General features: G+C 46.5%; 1 protein-coding gene across 4 annotated transcripts in view; it reads right to left on the minus strand.

Annotated features, from left to right (window-relative positions):
* Positions 1-3623: 3623 nt before the first annotated feature.
* PRIM2 (DNA primase subunit 2) overlaps positions 3624-26242 on the minus strand; it is a 297371-nt gene continuing 274752 nt past the window's right edge. For 3 of the 4 annotated variants that reach the window (XM_077289995.1, XM_077289992.1, XM_077289993.1), the window contains exons 13-14: positions 15613-15681; positions 3624-3949 (exon numbers count right to left, since the gene is read on the minus strand). In XM_077289995.1, coding sequence (XP_077146110.1) covers positions 3722-3949; positions 15613-15681 — 297 coding nt within the window. In that variant the 3' untranslated portion in view covers positions 3624-3721. The remainder of the gene's footprint in view (positions 3950-15612; positions 15682-26242) is intronic. The other variant, XM_077289996.1, reaches the window with a different exon arrangement.

The raw sequence follows: 26242 nt of genomic DNA on the forward strand, positions 1-26242 counted from the left end.
GGAGCCCCAATTTTGAATGTTTCTTTCCACAACAGTTGCAACTCAAGTACCAGGACTTGACTAGCTATGTGCAGGCCTTACATGGACACCTTGCCAAAGTGCATTTAACTGTCTTCAGTTCTTTTCCAGACCCAGACAAGGATCCTGGACACTATCCCTTTGTGCCAGGAGACCTGGTGTATGTGAAAAAGTTTGTGCGCAGAGATTGTCTCCAGCCGAGATTTGAAGGACTTCACACGGTGATCCCGGTCACCCCCACTGCAGTAAAACTTGAAGGAAAGAGCACCTGGATCCACGCCTCACATTGTAAAAGAGACCGAACCAGTGTTTAGTCACAGTAGTGACTGAAGGGAAATGTTGCTGTTTATGACCTTGGGACTGGGGGCCATCCTCGCCCCTACCTCTTCGGCCCCTATTGTAAATAAGAATTCTGGTCCCACTATTCTCTGGGTAAACCAAACAGCCCTTCTGCAACCACTTAGGGGATGTAAATGGGGTAGAAGCTGTCACCCCCTCCTCCTGAATCTTGAAAACCCCCAATCTGCTGACGTTCGTATTGGGAAGGCATTATAATTATGTATTTAATAGTGGATACCATGGGAATTTAGGCCATATACAGCTCCAGGATATTAGTTTCAGACCAACCAAGGCCCCTGTTACCAGTACAGTTAAAGCAGGCCCAGGTGAGCGTTTGCAAAATGTAGTTAATGAAGTAATCCCCATTCCAGGTCTCAGTTGGCAAGAAGTTTTCTCCATAGAAACACAAACAGCCCCAAGGAAAAACCTATGGTTAGAATGGGTGAGATACAATGTAAGAGTCCAGAATATCTCTGTAGGATGTATTGCTTGTGCTGCTGCGAATACACATCTCTACACACATGCATTGCTTTTTCCTGATGACAACACCACTGCCTGTGTCATGAATCTGTTGAAAGGTTTGAAGCCCACTGATTGCCCAGATTATGTCCCACTAATTCATAAGGAACCCAAACTAAAGGTCCCAGGAGAAGTAACCGTATTAGCTGACAATTACACCTGCTATAATTCCCACGACATTACAGGTACACCAGTAGGGATCTTCGAGACAGGTTTCTGCAAGGAGAACAGTTCCTTAGATACTGACTTGCTAATTAAACATACACAATATATGTACGATATTTATTGGTTATGTGGAGATGGTAAGCTCCGTCCCAGGTTGCCTAATGCCTGGATAGGTCAATGCACCCTTGTTAGACTGGCTATGCAGTTCAAGATTTTACCTTGGGATCCAGAGGTACCTGATGAACCTACCAGAAGTCTCAATCAGCTCCACATGAGTTATGAAGAAGATCCACTGATATATATTGATGCCATTGGAGTGCCAAGGGGGGTGCCTGACCAGTTTAAAGCCCAGAACCAGACTTATGCCGGGATTGCTTCTATAATCCCACAGGTGCAGATTAATAAAAATGTTGAATGGATCAATTATATATATTACAGGGAACAAAGGTTCGTCAATTTTAGCCAAGATGCCTTTCAGGATATAGCTGAGGGTTTGAGCCCTAACACTTGTATGACCCGTGCTGCAACCCAACCTAAGAGAATTACACTGAATCCTGTCCAGACAAGATCACATGTAGTGACATAAGAAGCTGACACAGGATTGTGGTTGGCGGATAGTGGGGACATTAACTTTTAGGAGTAGGCTGACAGTAATCCTTTTGGGAAGGAGCTGTAGATCAGCATGTCATGTCACTCCCCACCACCAGAGAACCAACCACATCAGGTAGGGTAAGACAGATACAGGAGTATTATCCCTGGAGGCCCTCTGACTAGCTAGCTACGCAAAACAATTGGCTGACCCTGAGAACCAACCTTTCTCATTCTACAGACAAATAATGACCATATGATGGACGTATAAGTGCACCTAGGCAGGCCTAGGTAGTTAGTGAGCACAAAAACAGGTGACGTGCTAGGACGCAAATTAAGATTTTCTACAGATGTGACAAAGGAGAGAGTGTAGAGCTATACTTTGGACGGTTACAGCTGAAATAGGAAAATATGGAGTACAGTCCCATAAACCCACTTGATGTTAGAGTATTGGTAAATACATTCATTGACGGTATGACCAAAGACTTACGAGACGAAATATAGACAGCCAGACCTGAATGGCGAAATGTAGATCCAAAAGACCTGAAGGTTTCTAAAGAAGTTGAACAAATTAGGACAATAAAACGACGTGTCATGTATGCTGGAGCAGACACATCTTTCTTCTCCAGTTGGTTAGGTGGGATCAAGGGATTCCTTCAATAAGTTTGTTTGGTACTGATTGCCCTCCTTATAGTTGGATCGATAATTCTCTATTGTGTTATTCCCTTGTATAAAAAGGTTATTGCCAAAGCAACTCCGACTGGCGCCTTCCTCAATCAAGAAATAGATCCACCAGAGTACAATGGTACTGATCCAGGGGAGATCCCGAAGTATATTCCTCTCAAGAGAATAGACAAAACCTCCCATTCTCAGATGATGCCAAGAGATTTAATTTAGGGACAGTGGGAGAACTCCATGTGAGGTTAGTGAAGGGTTCAGCTGCCTGGAGGCCTCTCGCTAGGGGAGTTTCTGAGGCGTCTGGATGAAGAAATCCACCTCCCCTTTTCCCCATCACATGGACAGTCTCAAAGGATCTTTCTTTAAGGGAAAAACTTAGTGTTTAGGGGGGATTGTCAAGGTGAAAATATATTTTCTTATATACCTTTTTTACTTTTATATAACTTATACTGTGAAACAATAAGTTTTCCCTTGCTAATGCAAATGTAACTGTATTAAAGATGGCTGCCAGTGTTCATTCTTCACTTCAGTTTAGAATCTGAAAGGTTAAAGTTTCATTTCTTCTGAAATCGAAACTTGGAAATAGAAAGAAGAGGAGGAATCCACCAGGAGACGTCCGACGAATCAGAAGGACTGAGCACTAGACGTATACTGCTTAAACCCCGCCTATTGCATTCCTTTTTAGTACCGTGTATTTGGAAAATAAAGTTCAGTTGGTATGACTGTGACTGACACATATAGTCACATGAGCATGCACTGAGATTGAACCAGCTACCTGTCTGACTCATTCTTACCCGGTACCACATGCTTATAGTTTAATTTGGAATGACTGGTGAATGAGGGTATATTGTCATTACGACCCCGACATTATCACTTGTTCCCACACCCTCCATGCAATTAGTAGCACTTTGTATCTGGATATATACATATACAGTCTTGTTATGCTACTTTCAGACTTGCGTTTCCCTGATCTGCGGCAGGCTGCAGACTTCCTCCGTGAAGCCCCGCCCTCGGTCGCACCTCCACCGCTAGCTCCGCCTACTTCTGCATGCGGCCCGCATGCGACCTCCGTACCTATCTTTAACATTGCCGCATGCGTCGTTTTGACTATGCGGAAAAAAAATGCTACAGGCTGCGTCCTACGCTGGTCGCCGCATCGTCAAAACGACGCATGCGGCAGCATCCGCATACAGCGGCACGTCCTGCGTACCTAATTTCTAGACATTCAATAATGCAGTTCAATGTAACAGTTTCTGAAGACTCGAGAAATCTTTATTTTTCCAAACATTTTTGAAAAGAAAAGATAAGATTTTGTAAAAAACAAACAAAACACAAAACAGGGCTGTAATGAGAAGATATACACTCACAACAAAACCAGTAACTGTAAGACAGAGCTGCTTTGTGATTTTAGCATTCACTGAAGTTCACTGAATATCTGCTCCATTTCTTCCATATCCTCTGACTTTATGGTCATTTCATTTATACTTGAGGATGAGCTAGAAGCGATCTGGCTTGCAGGTGTTGCTTGAGAACTTTCCATGGGAGTTTGCTCTTTCTTGACATCACGTCCACCAGTAAGCAGTTTTTGACTTTCAGCAAAATATTGATTTGGATGATTCAATGAAAACCCACAGTCATCAACCTGTGCAGAGATAATCAAAATGACAGAAATAAAAAAATAAAATGGAAATAAACTGAGCAAAGGAAAAAGGTTGTGTACTCCATAAATTTGTACTTGGATGGGTTCACACTGGTGTCTCTTGCAGTTACTTTATACTAGTAAATTATGATAGCATCCAATAACAGTTTTATTGAATGCTGGGACACAGCTGCCCCGCTTGCTGGATTGAGAAAACTTCTAACATTAATGATGCATGCAACTTTATGGCAACTAGTCTAGATATTATAAAATCCAGCAACACATTCTGTCGTTTAGATCTACCAACAATAAGACGATTGTTGTGTGCTCCACTACTGAGAGACATCTGTCATCTGTAATACGTGGAGGACGTGGTAACAATGCACCTGCATTGCCACTATTAGGGATATAAAGCATTGGGTGGTGAACACCGACATTTCTGGACTGGCTGTGTAATGAGTCTTCCAAGGAAGATATACCCTTTGTAGCTGGTCACTGCTTCAACTAGGTATTGAGCACCTAGGGCTTTTATGTATATTTTCCTTCTTTCATATATATATTTTCCTTCTTTTTGGATCCTCTAACTTTTGGCTTTCAGCATTAAAGTGATATGATATCAATTTGTCTATCCTGGACAATCTGCAGGATATACACTGATCACAAAATAAAGGGAACACAAATACCATATCTTAGATATCACTGAATATTTTAGTTGCAACTCTATATTCATTACATAGTGGATAAAACACAAAAATGATCGTAACTCAAATTGAATATCCCATGGAGTTCTATATTTGGAATGATACTCAAAATCAAAGTGGAAAATCAAATTACAGGCTGATCCAACATCAGTGGAAATGCCTCAAGACAATGAAATGCTGCTCAGTAGTGTGTGTGGCCTTCACGTGCCTGTATGACTTCCCTACAATGCCTAGCCATGCTCCTGATGAGGCGGTGTATATTCTCATGACGGATCCCCTCCCAGACCTGGATTAAAGCATCAGTCAACACCTGGACAGTCGGTGGTGCAACGTGGCATTGGTGGTTGGAAGGAGACATGATGTCCCAGATGTGCTCAATTGGATTGAGGTCTATGGAACAGGCAGGCAAGTCCATAGCATTAATGCCTTCATCATGCAGGAACTGCTGACACTTCATCCACATGAGGCCTAGCATTGTCATGCAGCAGATGGAACCCAGAGCACAGTGCACCTGCATATTGTCCCACAATGGGTCTGAGGATCTCATCCCGGTACCTAATGGCAGTCATGTTACCTCTGGCTAGCACATGGAGAGCTGCACTGCCCACCAAAGGAATCCCCCCAACCATTACTGATCCACTGCCAAACTGGTCATGCTACAGGATAGCAAAGAAGAATAGGGGATCTCTCCAGCAATGAATGACTCCATTTGTCAGATAAAAATGTAACTTAATCAAATCAACTAAAACATGTAACCAGTGTAGGTAACAATACCAGATATTCCACACACATGTATAAAACCAACGCGTTTCAGCATCTGCCCTTTATCATGGTGCTGCAGGATGTTGCATGCAGCAGAATGTTCTCCACGGCGTAATCAGACTCTGTCACATGCTTACTGTGAACTTGATCTCATTCATGAAGAGCACAGGACGCCAATGTCGAATCTGCCAATCTTGGTGTTCTCTAGCAAATGCCAATCGCCTTGTATGGCGCTGAGCTGTAAGCCCTCATACCACCCTCATGGAGTCAGTTTCTGACAGTTTGAGTAGACACATGAATGTTAGTGGCCTGCTTGAGGTCATTTTGCAAGGCTCTGGCACTGTTCCTCCTTGCACAAAGGAGGAGGTAGTGGTCCTGCTGCTGGGTTGTTGTCCTCCTACGGCCCCCTCCACATCTGCTGGTGTACTGATCTGTCTCCTGGTATCTGCTCCATGCTCTGGACACTGTGCAGACAGACACAGCTACACTTCTTGCTAGAACTTTCATTGATGTGCCATCCTGCAACGTCTAAGGTTTGTAGACATAGCCTCATGCTACTGTACAGTACCCTTAGTGGTTAGAGCAATGACAAAATGCAAAACTGACCAAAACGACTGCCAAAAAGAATGAGAACAGAGAAATGGTCTGTGGTCACCACCTGCACAACCATTCCTATAAAGAGGATTGTCTTGCTAATTGCCTAGAATTTCTACTTGTTGTCTGTTCCATTTGTACAACAGCAAGAGAAGTTGATTCACAATTGATGTTGCTTCATAACTGTACAGGTTGATTTCACAGAAGTGTGAGACTTGGAGTTACATTGTGTTGTTTAAGTGTTCCCTTTATTTTTTTGAGCAGTGTATAAACATAAGAGAAATAGGCAGCATCAAAGACGTATCAAGCAGAATTCATTTTGCTCATCACATAACAGCTACATTACATCCCATTACATGTATGCTTGAAAAAGACCTGCAATGGGCAGATATGTAGCTGTTACGCTTTTTGCAAAATAAATTCTGCTTGATACATTATCATCAGTTCAGAACGCTGTCTATTTCCTTTACATTTCTGGAATTCCTTGGTTTTCTGGATGCTAAATATGTTAGGTTGAAGGCCAGCCTTGACTACATTCAATCTATAGGATATGTCAATATGAGATCAGTATTGGTCCGACACCCAGGACCCCCACAATTAGATGAAATCAGCAAGGACAATGTAAGGAACTAAGCAATGTACGGCACAGAACACACAGCTTAGTGGCCAATGCTGAGTACTGCAATTTATCTCCAATTCAATGGGAGATTAAGTGCATAGGTGAATGGAATATAAAGTCCAGTATGCAGTGGCTACAAAGCTGCTGTGTTCTAGCCAGTACATCGCTTAGCTCCGGCCACAGCATAACTCCGCTACTTGTGCAAATGACAGGTCATCCATGAACTGTTCAGCCCTGAACAACACCTTTAAAGGGAATCTGTCAGCAGGTTTTTGTAATCTCATTTGAGAGCAGCAAGATGTAGAAATAGAGACACTGATTCCAAGAATGTATCACTTAGTTTAAAGCAGGGGTGGGTAATCTTTTTTTCTGCCAAGGGCCCTTCTGCCCAAGAATGCGGTCCCTGAGAATTTGTTCGGGGGCCTAATAAAATGTCATTGAGGGCCATAAATGGCCCTGGGGTCTGAGGTTCCACACCCCTGGTTTAAAGGGTGCAGTATTTTCATATGTAGGCTGCAGCAGAGCTGAGAAAGCTTACTCTGCCCACAACAGGCTCTGGATTTACATTCTCTATAGATCAGGGGTGGGCAATGTTTTTTCTGCCGTGGCCCATTTGGATATTTATACCATCCTTCGGGGGGCCATATAAACTCCGCCCACAAAGCACATCCTGACTCTGGCACTGGTTTCAGGATGTAATCTTTCATTGTATGCCCTTCAATGTTCAGTAGTGAACACTGTGTGTGTGTGTGCTAACAGAGCAAGAAGAAATTATTGAGCTTGTGGCAATCAAAATACAGCTCCTTGCCCTAGAATGTGGTCCCTGAGAATCTGCTTGGGGGCCTGATAAAAGGTCATCGGGGGCCGTAAATGGCCCTGGGGCCTGAGGTTCCCCACCCCTGCTATAGACAGTGAGCTGCTTATCACAGGAGTGCGCAGAGTCGAGAAGCGAGAGCCAGCTAATCACAGCAATGATTATGTCCTAGTGATAAAATCTTCATTGTAAGTAAACATCACCACATAGCCGGACATTTGACACATGGTTGAATTCTGTGTTTTACCCCAACCTGTCTTCATACTACATGGCAAAAACCTGCTGACAGATTTGCTTTAAATCACACTATTTAACACAGAGATATCTAAAATCAAAAGACTGAACAGTATAGATTGGAATCATTAGTATTCAGCAAAAAGATTTGCAGGACCATGGCTCAAAATCCACATCAGTACTACAGAGGTGCCAGGACCAGAGCTTAGGGAGCATCCTCTTACCGGTCACCATCCACGGTGCGTCTTCTGTTTATTATGTCTGGCATGACGTATTAATGATGTCATGCTGAGCCAACCAGTCATATAATGCATCGGGGAAGCTAGCAGGTAGAAGGAGCTTTAAAGGGCTCTGGTCTGGACTACCAGGGGTCCTGTAACTTTTTTGGATCAACTCTAGACCACATGCTATATATCAGTGAATTCTTCAGACATGAACTTTCAGATTGCAGACTCAGACATAATGTGAACAGTACCATAGATCAGTGATTTTCAACCAGTGTTCCGCGGCACACTAGTGTGCCGCGACACATGGCCGGGTGTGCCGCGGGGAAAGTTCCCCAAACTATGGTGCCCCTTTGTTTTGTTCCCCGGCAATGCGCAGCGATGCGCAGTCACGGAATAACACATGCGCGAGCTTTGAACGCTCGCGCGACTTAATGACGTCACCGAGGCCGGCGCGTCATCCTGACAGCGGAGAGACTCTTGCATTTGCCCGCCGCCAAGGTAATGCCCGCCAATAATGCTGTGTATAATCATTAAGTTAGCAACAGCTCATTAACAGTTAATCAGCTGTTGCTGACTATATGAGCTTTTGCCTGAGTATATGAACTGTTGGCAGAATACTCAGCATATGAGCTGGTACTTTTAGTACCTGGCAGAGGTCCTTTAAGTGTGGCAGATAATGTAATACTCTTCTATTTTAGTGTGTGGCTGTGCACACTATCTCAGCAGTGATGGAGAAGTATTTGAGAATGGAAAAGGCAAATGCCGAACACACTGGCGTAGCTAGAGCTTTTGCCGCCCGGGGCTGATTCCGAGTTTGGCGCCCCCCCCCCCCCCCCCCCATTGCTGTCACTCAACGCCGGGCACCGCCCCCTCAGCACTGTTTACCCATGAAATCCGATGCCTGCGCTGTGTATCGCTGTTTGGTGCAGGCGCAGAGAGCTCTGGCCGTCTGACGTCACAGCCAGGCTTGCAGACTGCGCCTGTGCGGCCACCCACCTTGGTAATCCCAGCCCCACAGTGTGTTATGCATTATGCAGAGTGCGGGGCTGGGATTCACAAGCAGGGCGGCCGCACAGGCGCAGTGTCCAGCATTGCCCCAGTGTGTCCAGCATTGCCCCCAGTGTGTCCAGCATTGCCCCCAGTGTGTCCAGCAATCTGCCCCAGTGTCCAGCATTGCCCCCAGTGTGTCCAGCATTGCCCCAGTGTGTCCAGCAATCTGCCCCATTGTCCAGAATTGCCCCCAGTGTCCAGCATTGCCCCCAGTGTCCAGCAATCTGCCCCAGTGTCCAGCATTGCCCCAGTGTGTCCAGCAATCTGCCCCAGTGTCCAGTATTGCCCCCAGTGTGTCCAGCAATCTGCCCCAGTGTCCAGCATTGCCCCCAGTGTGTCCAGCAATCTGCCCCAGTGTCCAGCATTGCCCCCAGTGTGTCCAGCATTGCCCCAGTGTGTCCAGCAATCTGCCCCAGTGTCCAGCATTGCCCCCAGTGTGTCCAGCATTGCCCCCCCAGTGTGTCCAGCAATCTGCCCCCAGTGCGTCCAGCAATCTGCCCCCAGTGCGTCCAGCAATCTGCCCCAGTGTCCAGCATTGCCCCCAGTGTCCAGCATTGCCCCCAGTGTGTCCAGCAATCTGCCCCAGTGTCCAGCATTGCCCCCAGTGTGTCCAGCATTGCCTCCAGTGTGTCCAGCATTGTCCCCAGTGTGTCCAGCATTGCCCCCAGTGTGTCCAGCATTGCCCCCAGTGTGTCCAGCATTGCCCCCAGTGTGTCCAGCATTGCCCCCAGTGTGTCCAGCATTGCCCCCAGTGTGTCCAGCAATCTGCTCCAGTGTCCAGCATTGCCCCCAGTGTGTCCAGCAATCTGCCCCAGTGTGTCCAGCATTGTCCCCAGTGTGTCCAGCATTGCCCCCAGTGCGTCCAGCAATCTGCCCCCAGTGCGTCCAGCAATCTGCCCCCAGTGCGTCCAGCAATCTGCCCCCAGTGCGTCCAGCAATCTGCCCCCAGCAATCTGCCCCCAATGCCAGCGCTGGCACCGGGAGGGGAGGGCTTGGTCGTGGCGGCGGTCGGCGCCGCCCGAAGATTTAAAGGGCCCGCGTCTCTTTTTTTTTTTTTTCTTCTTCCTCCTCCTTTCTGGGTCGGAGCCGCCCCCGGCATTGTGCCGCCCGGGGCGGCCCGCCCCCCCCCGCACCCCCCTTCCTACGCCACTGGCCGAACAGGACCCTGGACACAATTCTAACCCAGATGAAGGCCCTAGTATGAGAGGTCGACAAAAGAAAAAAAGACAAGACGGTGAGCTCAAGGCAATACAGTGAAAGCTATCTTTCATTTGGATTTACTTTCACTGGGGATGCGACAGCACCAACACCACTGTGCTTGTTGTGTGGTGAGAAGCTATCCAATAGCGCCATGGTGCCAAGCAAGCTTAAACGCCATCTCCAAACGAAACACCCTTCCGTTCAAAACAAGCCGATGGAGAATTTTGTACGCTTACGTACAAACAATGAGAAAGGGGCAACTTTTTTGAGAAAAAGCACAAAGGTAAATGAGAGAGCCCTCAAAGCTAGCTACATTGTTGCTGAACTCATAGCTAAATCAAAAAAGTCACACACTGTGGCAGAAACATTAAGGGTATGTGCACACGTCCGGATTTCTTGCAGAAATTTCCTGAAGAAAACCGGAAATTTTCTGCAAGAATTCCGCATTTTTTTTTTTGCGTTTTTTTTAGCATTCTGCAAGCGTAATTAGCTTGCAGAATGCTAAAGTTTTCCAAGCGATCTGTAGCATCGCTTGGAAAACTGACTGACAAGTTGGTCACACTTGTCAAACATACTGTTTGACAAGTGTGACCAACTTGTTACTATAGATGCTGCTTATGCAGCATCTATAGTAAAAGATAGAATGTTTAAAAATAATAAAAAAAATAAAAAATGGTTATACTCACCCAGACGATCTCCTCAGCGGCGTCCGTTCCTATAGATGCCGGTGTGGTTCAGGACCTGTGATGACGTCGCGGCTTGTGATTGGTCGCGTGAGTCACATGAGCGGTCACGCGACCAATCACAAGACAGTGACGTCATCAGAGGTCCTGAACCCACACCATCTATAGGAACCGAAGAGAGAGCATGCACCGGAGAGGCGGGAACACTTCGGGGTCCATCAAAGGGTGAGTATAGGACAATTTTTTATTTTAATTCTTTTTTTTTTGACCAATTATATGGTGCCCAGTCCGTGGAGGAGAGTCTCCTCTCCTCCACCCTGGGTACCAACCGCACATAATCGGCTTACTTCCCGCATGGTGTGCACAGCCCCGTGCGGGAAGTAAGCAGATCAATGCACTCCTAGAAGTGCGGAATCCCCGCAATTCCGCATTTTTAATGAACATGTTGCTTTTTTTTCCGCGATGCGATTTTTTCGCGGAAAAAATCGCAACATTTGCACAAAAAATGCCGAATACCCTGTAAATAATAGGAGGCATATGTAAGGGTTTTTTTCGCGTTTTTATCACGTTTTTATAGCGAAAAAACGCGAAAAAAACGCGAAAAATCCTGAACGTGTGCACATGGCCTAATACTGCCAGCTTGTAAAGCTATTGTAAATGAGATGCTTGGCCCTGACGCAGCCAAAGAGATAGCTAAAGTGCCTCTCTCTGATAACACAATTGCCAGACGGATTGATGACATGTCTGCGGACATTGAAACAGTTGTTTTGGAAAAGGTGCGGATCAGTAAGAAATTTGCCTTGCAACTTGATGAGTCGACGGATATCAGTGGACATTGTCAGCTGTTGGCCAATGTGCGTTCTGTGGATGGAGAAGCCATTAGAGAAAACTTCCTATTTTGCAAGGCACTGCTAGAAAAATCAACAGGAGAGGTAATATTCCAGGTCACATCGGAATATCTTGATAAAAGTGGGCTTAAATGGGAAAACTGCACAGGTGTCTGCACTGATGGAGCCGCAGCCATGGTCGGGCGCATCAAAGGCTTTGTAAGTAGGGTTAAAGAAAGAAACCCAGATGTTCTTGTTGCCCACTGTTTCTTGCACCGTGAGGCCCTCGTTGCAAAGACCTTACCAGCAGATCTAGCTCCCGTGTTGGATGATGTTGTGCGCATAGTGAACTTTGTGAAGACGCGACCTTTGAGATGTCGCTTATTTGCGTCTTTGTGTACAGAAATGGGAGCGGAACATAAAATCTTATTGCTCCACACGGCAAAGTGCTGGCCCGTGTGTATGAGTTGCGAGAGGAACTTAAAATATTTCTGACAAACGAGAGGTCCGATTATTCAAAGCTGCTTGCAAGTGATGAGTGGTGTGCAAAGCTGGCATACCTGGCTGATATATTTCAATATCTGAATGAACTAAACACATGGATGCAAGGCCGAAATGAAAACCTGCTTACAAGCACTGATAAAATGAACGGATTCCGTTTAAAGTTGCAGCTCTGGCAGCAACATGTGCAGGGTGGCAACCTTCAGATGTTCCCGCTCACCGAGAAACTGCATGATGACAACACTGCTGCAATGTGCGAGGTGATTGGCAGACATTTGAAAACTCTTGAGGAGAAGTTATCGTTTTATTTCTCTTCAACCTTCACAGAATGCCTTGACTGGGTTAGGGACCCATACAGCTCATTATCCGTTGCTGGAAAGGACATGACTTTAAAGGAGCAAGAGGAACTCATTGAACTGAAGCAAGATCGCGGTTTAAAGCTAAAGTTTGCTGATCTTCCTTTGGACAGTTTTTGGTTATCTGTTGCCAAGGAGTTCCCCATTCTGGCCAACAAAGCTATTTTGACATTGCTCCCATTTTCGACCACATATCTATGTGAGCTGGGCTTCTCAAGCTTGACTGCGATAAAAACTAAAACCAGGGAGAGACTGAGAACTGTTGAGGAAGAGCTTCGTGTGTGTCTTTCCACCATTCCTGCCAGGATATCCCTTTTGTGTTTATCGAAACAGGCCCAGGTTTCACACTGAGTGAGTATAAATACATTTAGAATCTATATTATTAACTATACAGGTCCTTCTCAAAAAATTAGCATATAGTGTTAAATTTCATCATTTACCATAATGTAATGATTACAATTAAACTTTCATATATTATAGATTCATTATCCACCAACTGAAATTTGTCAGGTCTTTTATTGTTTTAATACTGATGATTTTGGCATACAACTCCTGATAACCCAAAAAACCTGTCTCAATAAATTAGCATATCAAGAAAAGGTTCTCTAAACGACCTATTACCCTAATCTTCTGAATCAACTAATTAACTCTAAACACATGCAAAAGATACCTGAGGCTTTTAAAAACTCCCTGCCTGGTTCATTACTCAAAACCCCCATCATGGGTAAGACTAGCGACCTGACAGATGTCAAGAAGGCCATCATTGACACCCTCAAGCAAGAGGGTAAGACCCAGAAAGAAATTTCTCAACAAATAGGCTGTTCCCAGAGTGCTGTATCAAGGCACCTCAATGGTAAGTCTGTTGGAAGGAAAAAATGTGGCAGAAAACGCTGTACAACGAGAAGAGGTGACCGAACCCTGAGGAAGATTGCTGAGGAAGCAGTGGACTGAGTCTGGTGTGGAAACATCCAGAGCCACCGTGCACAGGCGTGTGCAGGAAATGGGCTACAGGTGCCGCATTCCCCAGGTAAAGCCACTTTTGAACCATAAACAGCGGCAGAAGCGCCTGACCTGGGCTACAGAGAAGCAGCACTGGACTGTTGCTAAGTGGTCCCAAGTACTTTTTTCTGATGAAAGCAAATTTTGCATGTCATTCGGAAATCAAGGTGCCAGAGTCTGGAGGAAGACTGGGGAGAAGGAAATGCCAAAATGCCTGAAGTCCAGTGTCAAGTACCCACAGTCAGTGATGGTGTGGGGTGCCATGTCAGCTGCTGGTGTTGGTCCACTGTGTTTCATCAAGGGCAGGGTCAATGCAGCTAGCTATCAGGAGATTTTGGAGCACTTCATGCTTCCATCGGCTGAAATGCTTTATGGAGATGAAGATTTCATTTTTCAGCACGACCTGGCACCTGCTCACAGTGCCAAAACCACTGGTAAATGGTTTACTGTCCATGGTATTACTGTGCTCAATTGGCCTGCCAACTCTCCTGACCTGAACCCCATAGAGAATCTGTGGGATATTGTGAAGAGAAAGTTGAGAGACGCAAGACCCAACACTCTGGATGAGCTTAAGGCCGCTATTCAAGCATCTTGGGCCTCCATAACATCTCAGCAGTGTCACAGGCTGATTGCCTCCATGCCACGCCGCATTGAAGCAGTCATTTCTGCCAAAGGATTAACGACCAAGTATTGAGTGCATAACTGAACATTATTATTTGTTGGTTTTTTGGTTTGTTATTAAAAAACACTTTTATTTGATTGGACGGGTGAAATATGCTAATTTATTGAGACAGGTTTTTTTGGGTTATCAGGAGTTGTATGCCAAAATCATCAGTATTAAAACAATAAAAGACCTGACAAATTTCAGTTGGTGGATAATGAATCTATAATATATGAAAGTTTAATTGTAATCATTACATTATGGTAAATAATGAAATTTAACACTATATGCTAATTTTTTGAGAAGGACCTGTATGTAGAATATGTACTGTTTTAGTATCATTTTGTGCCATTTTGGTTGGTGGTGTGCCCCGGGATTTTTTAAGTATAAAAAGTGTGCCGCGGCTCAAAAAAGTTTGAAAATCACTGCCATAGATAAGCTGTGTTATACAAATCAGTATTTAGTTTCTACATCTTCTGCAAGCACGCACAGTCGCTGCCTGTTTGGGATCAATGGTCCCTATCTGATCTTACTTAAAATTCAATTAAATAACCTCATAAATGCTTTGTTGCTTTAGCTCTAATTGAGCAGAATGTTGAAACATGTAACAGGTCACACATTTATTTTAAATATAATCACACATGAGGGAAATACACAATCTAATGGAACAGCTTTTATTACGATGTGTTGCAGACTCTCTACAATATGTATGCCATCATGGCGGATCAATAAGAAGCTGCAGCATTTATCAGTCATATCGGCCTCCTTACAACTTGTCAGTGATGCTATCTCTTTTCTCTGCACAATGACCTTCACACAAACACAAGTTTCACATTTCAAGCTAGGGCTAATGTGGTTTTCGAGCAATTAATGCAATAGTGGAACACTTAGGAATTTTCTTTTGGGCCTAATTAAGTGGTTTAGAGCAGGCAGCTGAAATGTTGCAATCTACAAGGCTTTGTGGTTACCGGTGTCAATTAACAGGGTGACATACCTGCATTTCTAGAGGGCATTATTTTAATCTGCTCTTACATAGCATAATATATATATATACACACGTTTATTTACACATACACACACAATGAAATGAAAGATAAGAAAGTAATGCCTTTGCTAGAAAAGCTTACCGGTATATTATTTCTCAACATTCTTCCTGCAGGTAGAGCATGCTTACTTGCAAATTAGGATTCCATGGCAGACAAATACCAACCATGACAAGATGCTTGCTAAACTATTAAGCAATTGACTGCACAAATCTGCTTGGCCAGTTTACAAAGATGGCAAAAATTATTTGGGGGAACTTGGAAACCATGTTAGAACACTTTGGTTTCATAGGTTAACCACTCTTGTAAGGAAATACTGTTATGGGGACAAAAATAAAATTAATCTAATTTTCTAACCCAACATGACTGGAAACATTCATACAAAAAGAGCTTACATTGTGCGTCAACTCAAAATACTTCTGGCATGCAAGCTGGAAATGCATACCTTTTACTAGGTCCAATATCTAGAACAAAATGAGAATGTAAGTTAATAAAAACAGGAAATAAGAAAAAAGTAAATCACTCTGATAGACTGTGTTCATATTTGTGTTGGAGACGCCACCAAAACTGCAGCAGTCTGCACTATATGATCCAGTATGTCCTCCTTCATAGTCAGTGGGGTCCATTTAGCACCATTGTTGTCCAATAGGTGCAGGTACAACACTGCTGGCATTTCGGAAAAAAAAAGTGCAAAGCCTTATTTTACAGAATAAAAAAAGTGCATTGTTTAGAAAGACCTGGTCACGTCACACTTAGTAAAAGCAGAGGAGCAATGAGGTACGGTATACTAGGCAAGTTGTCATCATACAGGAGGAAGTATTGATCAATAGTAGGCCTTGAATATTTTGAGCAGACAAAACTAAATCCTGTTTCTATGGAAATAAGTATTAACTTTGACAAGTGCTACGTTTTAGCAGAAAAATTAAGTCATTATGAAATTGTGATCTAGGTAAAGTTAACCATATCAGTTGAAGACTGGAACGTTCCAAAGGAGTCTTGTCATTGCAGGATAGTGCACCCGCCTGCTAGCCTCATAGCGCCCTGCAAAAACTATATGAAATTGGCTTTGAAATTCTCGATTATCTGCCATATTCTCCTGACTTGGCCCCACCTGTTCATCTCTTTCAAAAGTTTTATGAAAAAAAAAAATCATTAAAAGGAAAAAAGAGGGATTTTTGTGTACTCACCGTAAAATCCTTTTCTCCGAGCCAATCATTGGGGGACACAGACCGTGGGTGTTATGCTGGTTGCCACTAGGAGGACACTAAGTGATACAAAGAAAAGTTAGCTCCTCCCCTGCAGTGTAAACCCTCCTGCTGGCTCTCAGCTAACCAGTTCGGTGTAAAAGCAGTAGGAGATTAATAACAACATATGAGCTTACAGCATGTCATATTATATATGAGAGTATAGCATATCAGATTATAAAAACAAGCATAAGCTAATACCAGGGTGGGAGCTGTGTCCCCCAATGATTGGCTCGGAGAAAAGGATTTTACGGTGAGTACACACAAATCCCTCTTTCTCCTTCGCCTCATTGGGGGACAGACCGTGGGACGTCCCAAAGCAGTCCCTGGGTGGGGACAACATCAGATCAGGCCCTGTGTAACCGCTACTTACAAGTGCGCCACCGCGGCCTGCAGAGTCCGCCTGCCCAGACTTCCATCTGTGGAAGTGTGGGAATTATAGTGCTCCAAGAATGCATGCGGACTGGACGAACCCGCAAGCTTGCAGGCGTGCTTGTTGGCGCATGGTGCCTAGAACCCACGATAGACAGGGAGATAGGCTGACATCTATCACGGAAGGACTCCTGGATGGTGAAAGGAATCCACCAGGCTAAATGGCCGATGAAGATGGCTAAACTCTTCCTGTAAACGTCAGGAAGCCTTCCTCTTACTGTCAGGAAGCCCATGATACAGTGTCCAACCTTCGGAAGGACGCCATCCTCTAGACGTACCTACTCAGAGCACTCGCTTCGTCAGGAATATGCGGAACTCATTCCAGTTTGTGGACTGTTGCCAAAAGAGATGAGGGAAGAACTATGCCCTCATAACAGTGGTAATACAATACCACCTTGGTAACAAGGGACGGGGATGGCCTGAGGACAACCTTGCCTTGAAGGAAATAAGGGAAAAAAATCTGAAAGGACCCGTTAGCACCGAAGACTCGTTAGGATGAGGATATCGCCGAGAAAAAAGGGGCGACCTTCCCTAATAGAATAGATCCCAATGATCTAACGGTATGCGATAGGGAAGATAGGGAAGATCACAGTCATGGCCAAAAGTATTGACACCCCTGCAAGTCTATCAGATAATACTCAGTTTCTTCCTGAAAATGATTGCAAACACAAATTCTTTGGTATTATTATCTTCATTTAATTTGTCTTAAATGAAAAAACACAAAAGAGAATTGTCCTAAAGCCAAATTGGATATAATTCCACACCAAACATAAAAAAGGGGGTGGACAAAAGTATTGGCACCGTTTGAAAAATCATGTGATGCTTATCTAATTTGTGTAATTAACAGCACCTGTAACTTACCTGGGGCACCTAACAGGTGTTTGCAATAACTAAATCACACTTGCAGCCAGTTGACATGGATTAAAGTTGACTCAACCTCTGTCCTGTGTCCTTGTGTGTACCACACTGAGCATGGAGAAAAGAAAGAAGACCAAAGAACTGTCTGAGGACTTGAGAAACCAAATTGTGAGGAAGCATGAGCAATCACAAGGCTACAAGTCCATCTCCAAAGACCTGAATGTTCATGTGTCTACAGTGCGCAGTGTCATCAAGAAGTTTAAAGCCCATGGCACTGTGGCTAACCTCCCTAGATGTGGACGGAAAAGAAAAATTGACAAGAGATTTCAACGCAAGATTGTGTGAATGTTGGATAAAGAACCTCGACTAACATCCAAACAAGTTCAAGCTGCCCTGCAGTCCGAGGGTACAACAGTGTCAACCCGTACTATCCGTCGGCGTCTGAATAAAAAGGGACTGTATGGTAGGAGACCCAGGAAGACCCCACTTCTTACCCCGAGACATAAAAAAGCCAGGCTGGAGTTTGCCAAAACTTACCTGAAAAAGCCTAAAATGTTTTGGAAGAATGTTCTCTGGTCAGATGAGACAAAAGTAGAGCATTTTGGGCAAAGGCATCAACATAGAGTTTACAGGAGAAAAAAAAGAGGCATTCAAAGAAAAGAACACGGTCCCTACAGACAAACATGGCGGAGGTTCCCTGATGTTTTGGGGTTGCTTTGCTGCCTCTGGCACTGGACTGCTTGACCGTGTGCATGGTGTATGAAGTCTGAAGACTACCAACAAATTTTGCAGCATAATGTAGGGCCCAGTGTGAGAAAGCTGGGTCTCCCTCAGAGGTCATGGGTCTTCCAGCAGGACAATGACCCAAAACACACTTCAAAAAGCACTAGAAAATGGTTTGAGGGAAAGCACTGGAGACTTCTAAGGTGTCCACCAATGAGTCCAGACCTGAATCCCATAGAACACCTGTGGAGAGATCTAAAAATGGCAGTTTGGAGAAGGGACCCTTCAAATATCAGGGACTTGGAGCAGTTTGCCAAAGAAGAATGGTCTAAAATTCCAGCAGAGCATTGTAAGAAACTCATTGATGGTTACCGGAAGCGGTTGGTCGCAGTTATTTTGGCTAAAGGTTGTGCAACCAAGTATTAGACTGAGGGTGCCAATACTTTTGTCTGGCCCATTTTTGGAGTTGTGTGTGAAATGATCAAGGTTTTGCTTTTTGCTTCATTCTCTTTTGTGTTTTTTCATTTAAGACAAATTAAATGAAGATAATAATACCAAAGAATTTGTGTTTGCGATCATTTTCAGGAAGAAACTGAGTATTATCTGACAGAATTGCAGGGGTGTCAATACTTTTGGCCATGACTGTACATGTGAAAACTTCCTGCGAGAAGGTCCCTACTTGCAGTTTTGTTGCAGAAAGGCAGAAAGCTACCAGCTCCGCAAGCAAACAAACTAACGTGGTTAGTGTGGATTTCCGAGGATCACTGGGGCACTTTCTGCTTCTGAAAAGCTTTCGGAAGTAGTGGAAGGGGAGTTGTAGAAACTGGTACCACGGAAGAACCAGAGCATGCAGTGCGATGGCTCTTGGATCTCGAGGCTGAACGACAAAATCGAGTACACAGGCGATCAGTCTGGACGCCATCCGAGCTACAACTGGAGAGCTCCAGTGAAGGCAGGTCTGATGGAAGACTTCCGGGTGAAGTTCCCACTGACTTGAGGCGAAACCCTGACGGCTGAATATGTTCGCCGCCCAGACTTATACTCCTGGGATATGTACTGCAGAGATCACCGAGTGATAGATCTCGGCCCATCTGAGAATGTGAGGTACCTCGGCCATGGTGCCTGAACTTGGGTACCTGCTAGATGACTGACGTATGGCACAGCCGCGGCATTGTCCAATTGAATTCAGATGGGTTGACCCGCCATAAGGCAGTGGACCTACTGTAGGACTACCTTTCGGATCTCCAGAGCAATGATCGGGAGAAGATGACTGGCATTGGAAGTTACTAGTAACCATTGAACCGGGAGAAAGGCCCTGGATGAAGAAGGAGCTCAGAGACTATCGTCTGAAAGTTTGACCTGCTGAAAACGAGCGGAGCGAAGGAAACTGCTTCCATTGTCGTCACCATTTTTCCTCAGAACCCTCCCAGCAAAACGAATGAAATGAGGGGATGAGTGATCAAGTGCGCGAGCTCCATGTTGAAGGTCCATGACCCTGTCTGGAGGGAGAATTACCATCCTTCTGGAAGAGTACCGGATCATCGTCAAAAAGGATATCTGCTGGGCTGGAAATGAGAAGTTGTCTAAGTCTAGCCGCCAGCCCAGGTGAGAGGGTATCGCAAGTGATATAGACTACTTAGCGTAGTCTTGGAAGGGCAGCTAGACAGTCGGCCAAACAGGGCAGGACGACCATGCCTCTAGGTGCAAGAGGAACATGACAGCCACCATGAGCTTTGCGAACACTCTGGGTGCAGTAGCAAGGCCGAAGACAAGGTCGTGACTTGAAAATGCTGCTCACCAATGGAAAAGCGAAAGAATTTTTGAAGAGGGTGAGCATCCCGAATGTCGATGGATGCCAGAAACTCCACTTTTTTTTTTTTTTTTTTTAAGTAATGGTTGAGCGGAGGAACTCAATTCGAAGGAGAACCTTGTGAAAGGTTGTTAGAAGTTTGAGGTCCAGGATCTGTCCTACTTCTCGTTCCCCTTTTTGGAACCAAGATCCCTTAGATCTAGACTGTCCTGGACAACCCTTCCACTGCTGGTCGGGGCTGTAGGAACGTACGATCCTTTGTTAGACTCCCGCTCAAAAGATTTGATTGACCAGTCGTACTGTCTTCAGGAAAGGGTTACTGAATCAAAGTTGTTAAGATCTCCAGCCAGGAGACCATTAGCAATCCATGCGGCGGCTAGGGAGGGTAGAGCGCTGGACCCGAAGCCGCAAACGGAACAAACCAGATTTGCTATCTGACAGACCGTGGCATTTTCAATTGATGACACATCGGGAAGGGATACTGGTAGGTAAACCACAGAAGATTGTACCCGGTTAATCTGCCAAGTGGCAGAATGCGCGGCTGCATCCAGCAGGTCATAGTCTCTTGCCATCGCCGCTCTCTTTTGAAGGTGCAGAGTTAAAAATTAGGAACCCTCGATCCACCATCCTCTTAACAGGGAAGTGGAAAGGGATCATCCACCTTCTTTTAAATAGTGGTGATGAAGAGAGGGGTGCTCAGACGCCCGAAAAAGGGTGCCTCTGTACATCCACAGTTCAGGTCTCCGGGTGGACAGGACAGGTTGACTGGCATTAGGCCTGGATGCAGAAGAGGATACATGGAGGCGACACTCCGTGTGCCCGTCTGTTGATGGGGTGTGGAGATCGGTGCCCTTTAAAGGGTCTGTCGCCCTTAAAAATAAGACCAGGCATGGCATTCCACGTAGAGGCTTCTGTCCAGTGAATCGCATATCCGGACTAGATGGCATATGCTCTACGAGGGAGTTTAGTCTCCTTATGAGGGACACTGCGTAGTCTAGAGCAGGACCGAGTCCTCGTCAATGTACAGAGATTGGTTGATGATGTACGTTTCTAGAATACTCGCGGCACCTGCTAGCCGACGGATCCCATGTAGGAGAGGGACCATGTATATTGGTACGGCGAGCACTCCGAGCCATGGAGGGCTTCAATCTCTGGTCAGAAGAAAACCCATGGGTTGCAGCAGCGACGAAGTCCACTGAGGGAACAAACTGGGATCAGCGGCGGAAGGGCTCCTCATTTATGACCGGCTTCGGATTGGTCATGTGCCTTTAAGACCAGGGAATACTGGTCATATGCCTTTAAGACCAGGGAATACTGGTCATGTGCCTTTAGGATCAGGAATACTGGACATGTGCCTTTAAGACCATGGAATACAGGTCATGTGCCTTTAGATAAAATCTCGCAGAGCGAGAAGCGCCTATTCAGGGGGCAGAGCCACAGGCATGACGTGGGCGGAGCCTCGAGACTTCCATGAATAGGCCCAAGCCGGGGCCTAAATTTCTGCAGCCGGCGCCAGCGTAGAAGTGAGGGGCGTTGCAGTGGGCGAGAAAATTGAGCGGTTCCGTGCCAGGCGAAAGCGCCAGGAAAACGGGCAGAGCCGCCTTAGGGCGCCATAGTGCGCTTCCGGTGTGCGGCCTACACATCGGTCGAAGCCGGGGGCTACATTTTTGTCTGAGACTGCCTGTGAATATCCCGCTGCGGGGGCCCATCGGTGCGCGTCCCGGCATGGAGCCACCGCGGATGTCGGACATTGCAGCGTGGACGGTGCAGGTATAGAGGGCTAACCCTCAATCCATCATCCCTTTGTTAGGGTGGTGGAGAGGAACCGTCCGCCTACTTGTTGCATCCGCTTTCACAGTGGTGGGACAGTGGGGGCTACTCGGACGCCATAGAGGGGGGCCTCTGTACATCCACAGACTTCAGCCCCCAGGTGGACAGGGCCAGTTGTCCAGCATTAGGCCTGGTTCCAGGCGAGGATACATGGAGGCGACACTCCATGTGGTCACCTGCTACTGGTGTGGGGAGATCGGAACCGTAAAGGAACCGTCGCCCCTGAAGTGAGCTGGGTGGGGCTCAAGCGGTTGGCGGGGATCTCAACTGCGGCCTAGTCCGGCTGAAAAAGCCGGGGACTAAATTTATGGAGCCTGCCAGTGGAGCGCGTCGGCGGGCAGCGACGTAGCGCCGAATGATTGCCGCTGGCACCCAGCCAGCGGCACCTCTCCCCAGGGACCAGGACCGCACCTTCCACGCAGGCAGCGCGAGGAAGGAAACTACTCACCACCACCGAGCAGAGATGCAGCCTCTATTGCGAGGGAATAAGCTCAATCGATCCTCCCTTTGCCGGGGGATGGAGAGTCTCTGTCCATCTTCATATGCGCCTGCCGCAGGGGACTTACGGCTGCGCCTGCCGCAGGGGACTTACGGCTGCGCCTGCCGCAGGGGACTTACGGCTGCGCCTGCCGCAGGGGACTTACGGCTGCGCCTGCCGCAGGGGACTTACGGCTGCGCCTGCCGCAGGGGACTTACGGCTGCGCCTGCCGCAGGGGACTTACGGCTGCGCCTGCCGCAGGGGACTTACGGCTGCGCCTGCCGCAGGGGACTTACGGCTGCGCCTGCCGCAGGGGACTTACGGCTGCGCCTGCCGCAGGGGACTTACGGCTGCGCCTGCCGCAGGGGACTTACGGCTGCGCCTGCCGCAGGGGACTTACGGCTGCGCCTGCCGCAGGGGACTTACGGCTGCGCCTGCCGCAGGGGACTTACGGCTGCGCCTGCCGCAGGGGACTTACGGCTGCGCCTGCCGCAGGGGACTTACGGCTGCGCCTGCCGCAGGGGACTTACGGCTGCGCCTGCCGCAGGGGACTTACGGCTGCGCCTGCCGCAGGGGACTTACGGCTGCGCCTGCCGCAGGGGACTTACGGCTGCGCCTGCCGCAGGGGACTTACGGCTGCGCCTGCCGCAGGGGACTTACGGCTGCGCCTGCCGCAGGGGACTTACGGCTGCGCCTGCCGCAGGGGACTTACGGCTGCGCCTGCCGCAGGGGACTTACGGCTGCGCCTGCCGCAGGGGACTTACGGCTGCGCCTGGCGCAGGGGACCTACGGCTACTGTGGGGACTACAGGACGCCAACAGGTGAGGGCTTAATTGCGGAGGAGCCCGGGAGATGCACAAAAGAGGTATACTCAATGTGCTCGCCATCTTACAGGGGGGAGATCGGGACCGTATAGGAACCGTCGCCCTAGCGTAGATTAGGCGTGCCCCAGTCGTCGAAGGAAAGGAACGGGGAGGTATACTCGCCGTGCTTGCCTGTTGATGGTTCGGGGGAGAGCGGACCCTAGAAAGGAATCCGTCGCCCCCTTCACTCCGTTAATTAAAAAATAAAAATTTACAGAAAATAAAAATAAAAATGTTGGGGTCTGAAAACAGACCCAAGTGCCTCCTACGGACACTAAGCAAGAACTGGTTAGCTGAGAGCCAGCAGGAGGGTGTATACTGCAGGGGAGGAGCTAAGTTTTCTTTGTATCACTTAGTGTCCTCCTAGTGGCAAGCAGCATAACACCCACGGTCTGTGTCCCCCAATGAGGCGAAGGAGAAATATATATAACAAATGTAATTAATGCAATAGATTGTTGGTTTGCAGAAGAGGATAACAAATATAGAAATGCAGCAATACTACCCACTAAGCCATAGTGCTGTATCATTGAAAGGGCTGTTTCTATCCCAGACGCAGTTTGTTTCTGTATTCACCTTCCCCGGGTCCACCAGAGATTCTCCGCCGCTGCTCCAGGTGCCTGCCATTGGCTGTGTGTCAATGTGACAGCGTGGAAGCCAGTCAGGAAGCTTAGCGGCTCTGAGGGGGGGTGTCTACACTGGCAGAGTTGATGAGCACAATGGTTGGCTGCTCTACTGTCAAGGTGACAGCAACGCTGCAGCCAATGCCAGGCATTCGGAGCAGCGGCAAAGACTCGCTGGCAGACACAAGAAAGCAAGTACAGCGCAATTTATTGTTTTATAACAAACTACAGCCAAGGTAGAAACTTAATTGAAATGGAACAACCCCTTTTTATGCATAAAGCTGAAGCTTTTTTTCTATGCTAGGCCAACTATATATCAATACCCTTTGTATAAGAGCCAATTCCTTAGTGACTGCCATTTCAATAAAATTCTGACATGTTATAAATATACCCAAGACCGCCACTGATCTCTAAAATGAAGAAACAGAAGTGCTCAGAAGAGTGCGTCTCTCCTCTCCTTGGACAGACTTTCTGTTAAGTCCTTCTCCAGTTCTTAAAGTCCTTCTCCAGTTCTTAAGTAGAATAACTATTGGTTGAGCACTTCTGCTTCTTTGTTTTAGTGATTCGTGAAGGTCTCGAAACCCTGAATACTAAAAAAAAATTACACTTTAAAAAGGGTTATCCACATTTACTAGTCCACTAGCTTCTATACATAACAATAAGGCTGGTTTCACACTTGCGTTTTGATCTGCAGCGTTTTTTTAAAAAACGCAGGTGGTGAAAAAACGCATGTAAACGCATGCAAATGCAGCGTTTTTTAGACGCATGCGTTTTTACATGCGTTTTTAAAAACACAGCGTTTGAGCGCGTTTGCATGCGTTTTTTGCATGCGTTTGCGTTTTTTTTGCGCAAGAAGACAAATTTCACAATAACAAAAACAAGATAACCAGACACCACCAATGGGACTACAGTGGGCGTATATGATGGGCTCTCTATATTTAGACCCTACGGCTACTTAAATTTTAACAGCTTGCTACTGTATCCTGTGTCATGATGGATCTTCGCATGGAGAGCTTTTATTTCAACCTGGATTTCAGCTTCAAGATGTTTCTGGCCTGTGCTTTTGCTTGGGAGCAAGACCGAAACCGCGAAAGATGGAGAAGGAGACAACGTAGGCGTTTTTGGAGGCACCCCATTATTGAATTGCGTGAGAGCCGTGGAGCCTACCACACGCTCTATGCCGAGCTGAATGCCAAGCCGGAGAAATTCCAGGAGTACACGAGAATGTCGCAAGAATCGTTCCGGGATTTGCTGTCTCGTGTCCAAGGAGCCATACGGCGACAGGACACCCAGCTCCGTAGAGCGATTCCACCCGAGGAACGTCTGCTGGTGACATTAAGGTACGTTCAAAATCTAAAACAATGACAGTCCAAATTTTTTATTCTGCCTTTTTTGAGGGGGGTATTTTCCTCTTTTTTTTTTTTTTTTTTTCAATTTTTAACCACACCATAAAAAGAGTAGATCGTAATGTTGTTTTTTGTTTGTGTTTTTCTTCTAGATTTCTTGCCACAGGGGAGAGTTTATCTTCCCTCCACTTCCAATACCGGCTTGGAATATCCACCCTGTCCGGAATAGTTGTGGACACCTGTCGGGCATTATGGAATGTACTCCGTGAGGAGTTTATACCACTACCCACCACGGACATGTGGCGTGAAATTGCTGACAAATTTTGGAATGTGTGTGATTTCCCCAACTGTTTAGGAGCGGTGGATGGAAAGCACATCCGCATTATCAAACCTGCCAGAACCGGATCGGAGTTTTTCAACTACAAAAAATATTTTTCTGTAGTGCTCATGGCAATAGCTGATGCGGACTGTCGCTTCATCGCCGTGGACATTGGAGCTTTTGGCCGTGGCAACGATTCCCAGACTTTCAAGAGCTCAGATATGGGCCGGCGTGTGTATGGTAAAAATTTTAATTTTCCCCCTCCACAGCCTCTCCCCAACACTCAACGCCCACCGCTGCCATTTGTTATGGTTGGGGATGAGGCCTTCCAGATGTGTGAAAATCTCCTGAAGCCCTATTCCAGTCGTGACTTGGACCACACTAGAAGGATCTTCAACTACAGACTGACCAGGGCCCGAAGAACAGTAGAGTGTACCTTTGGCATTCTGGTCGCTAAATGGCGCATTCTTGCATCAGCCATAAATCTAAAAGTGGAAACAGT

This window comes from Ranitomeya variabilis, chromosome 2 (assembly GCF_051348905.1).
Source record: "Ranitomeya variabilis isolate aRanVar5 chromosome 2, aRanVar5.hap1, whole genome shotgun sequence".
NCBI lineage: Eukaryota > Metazoa > Chordata > Amphibia > Anura > Dendrobatidae > Ranitomeya > Ranitomeya variabilis.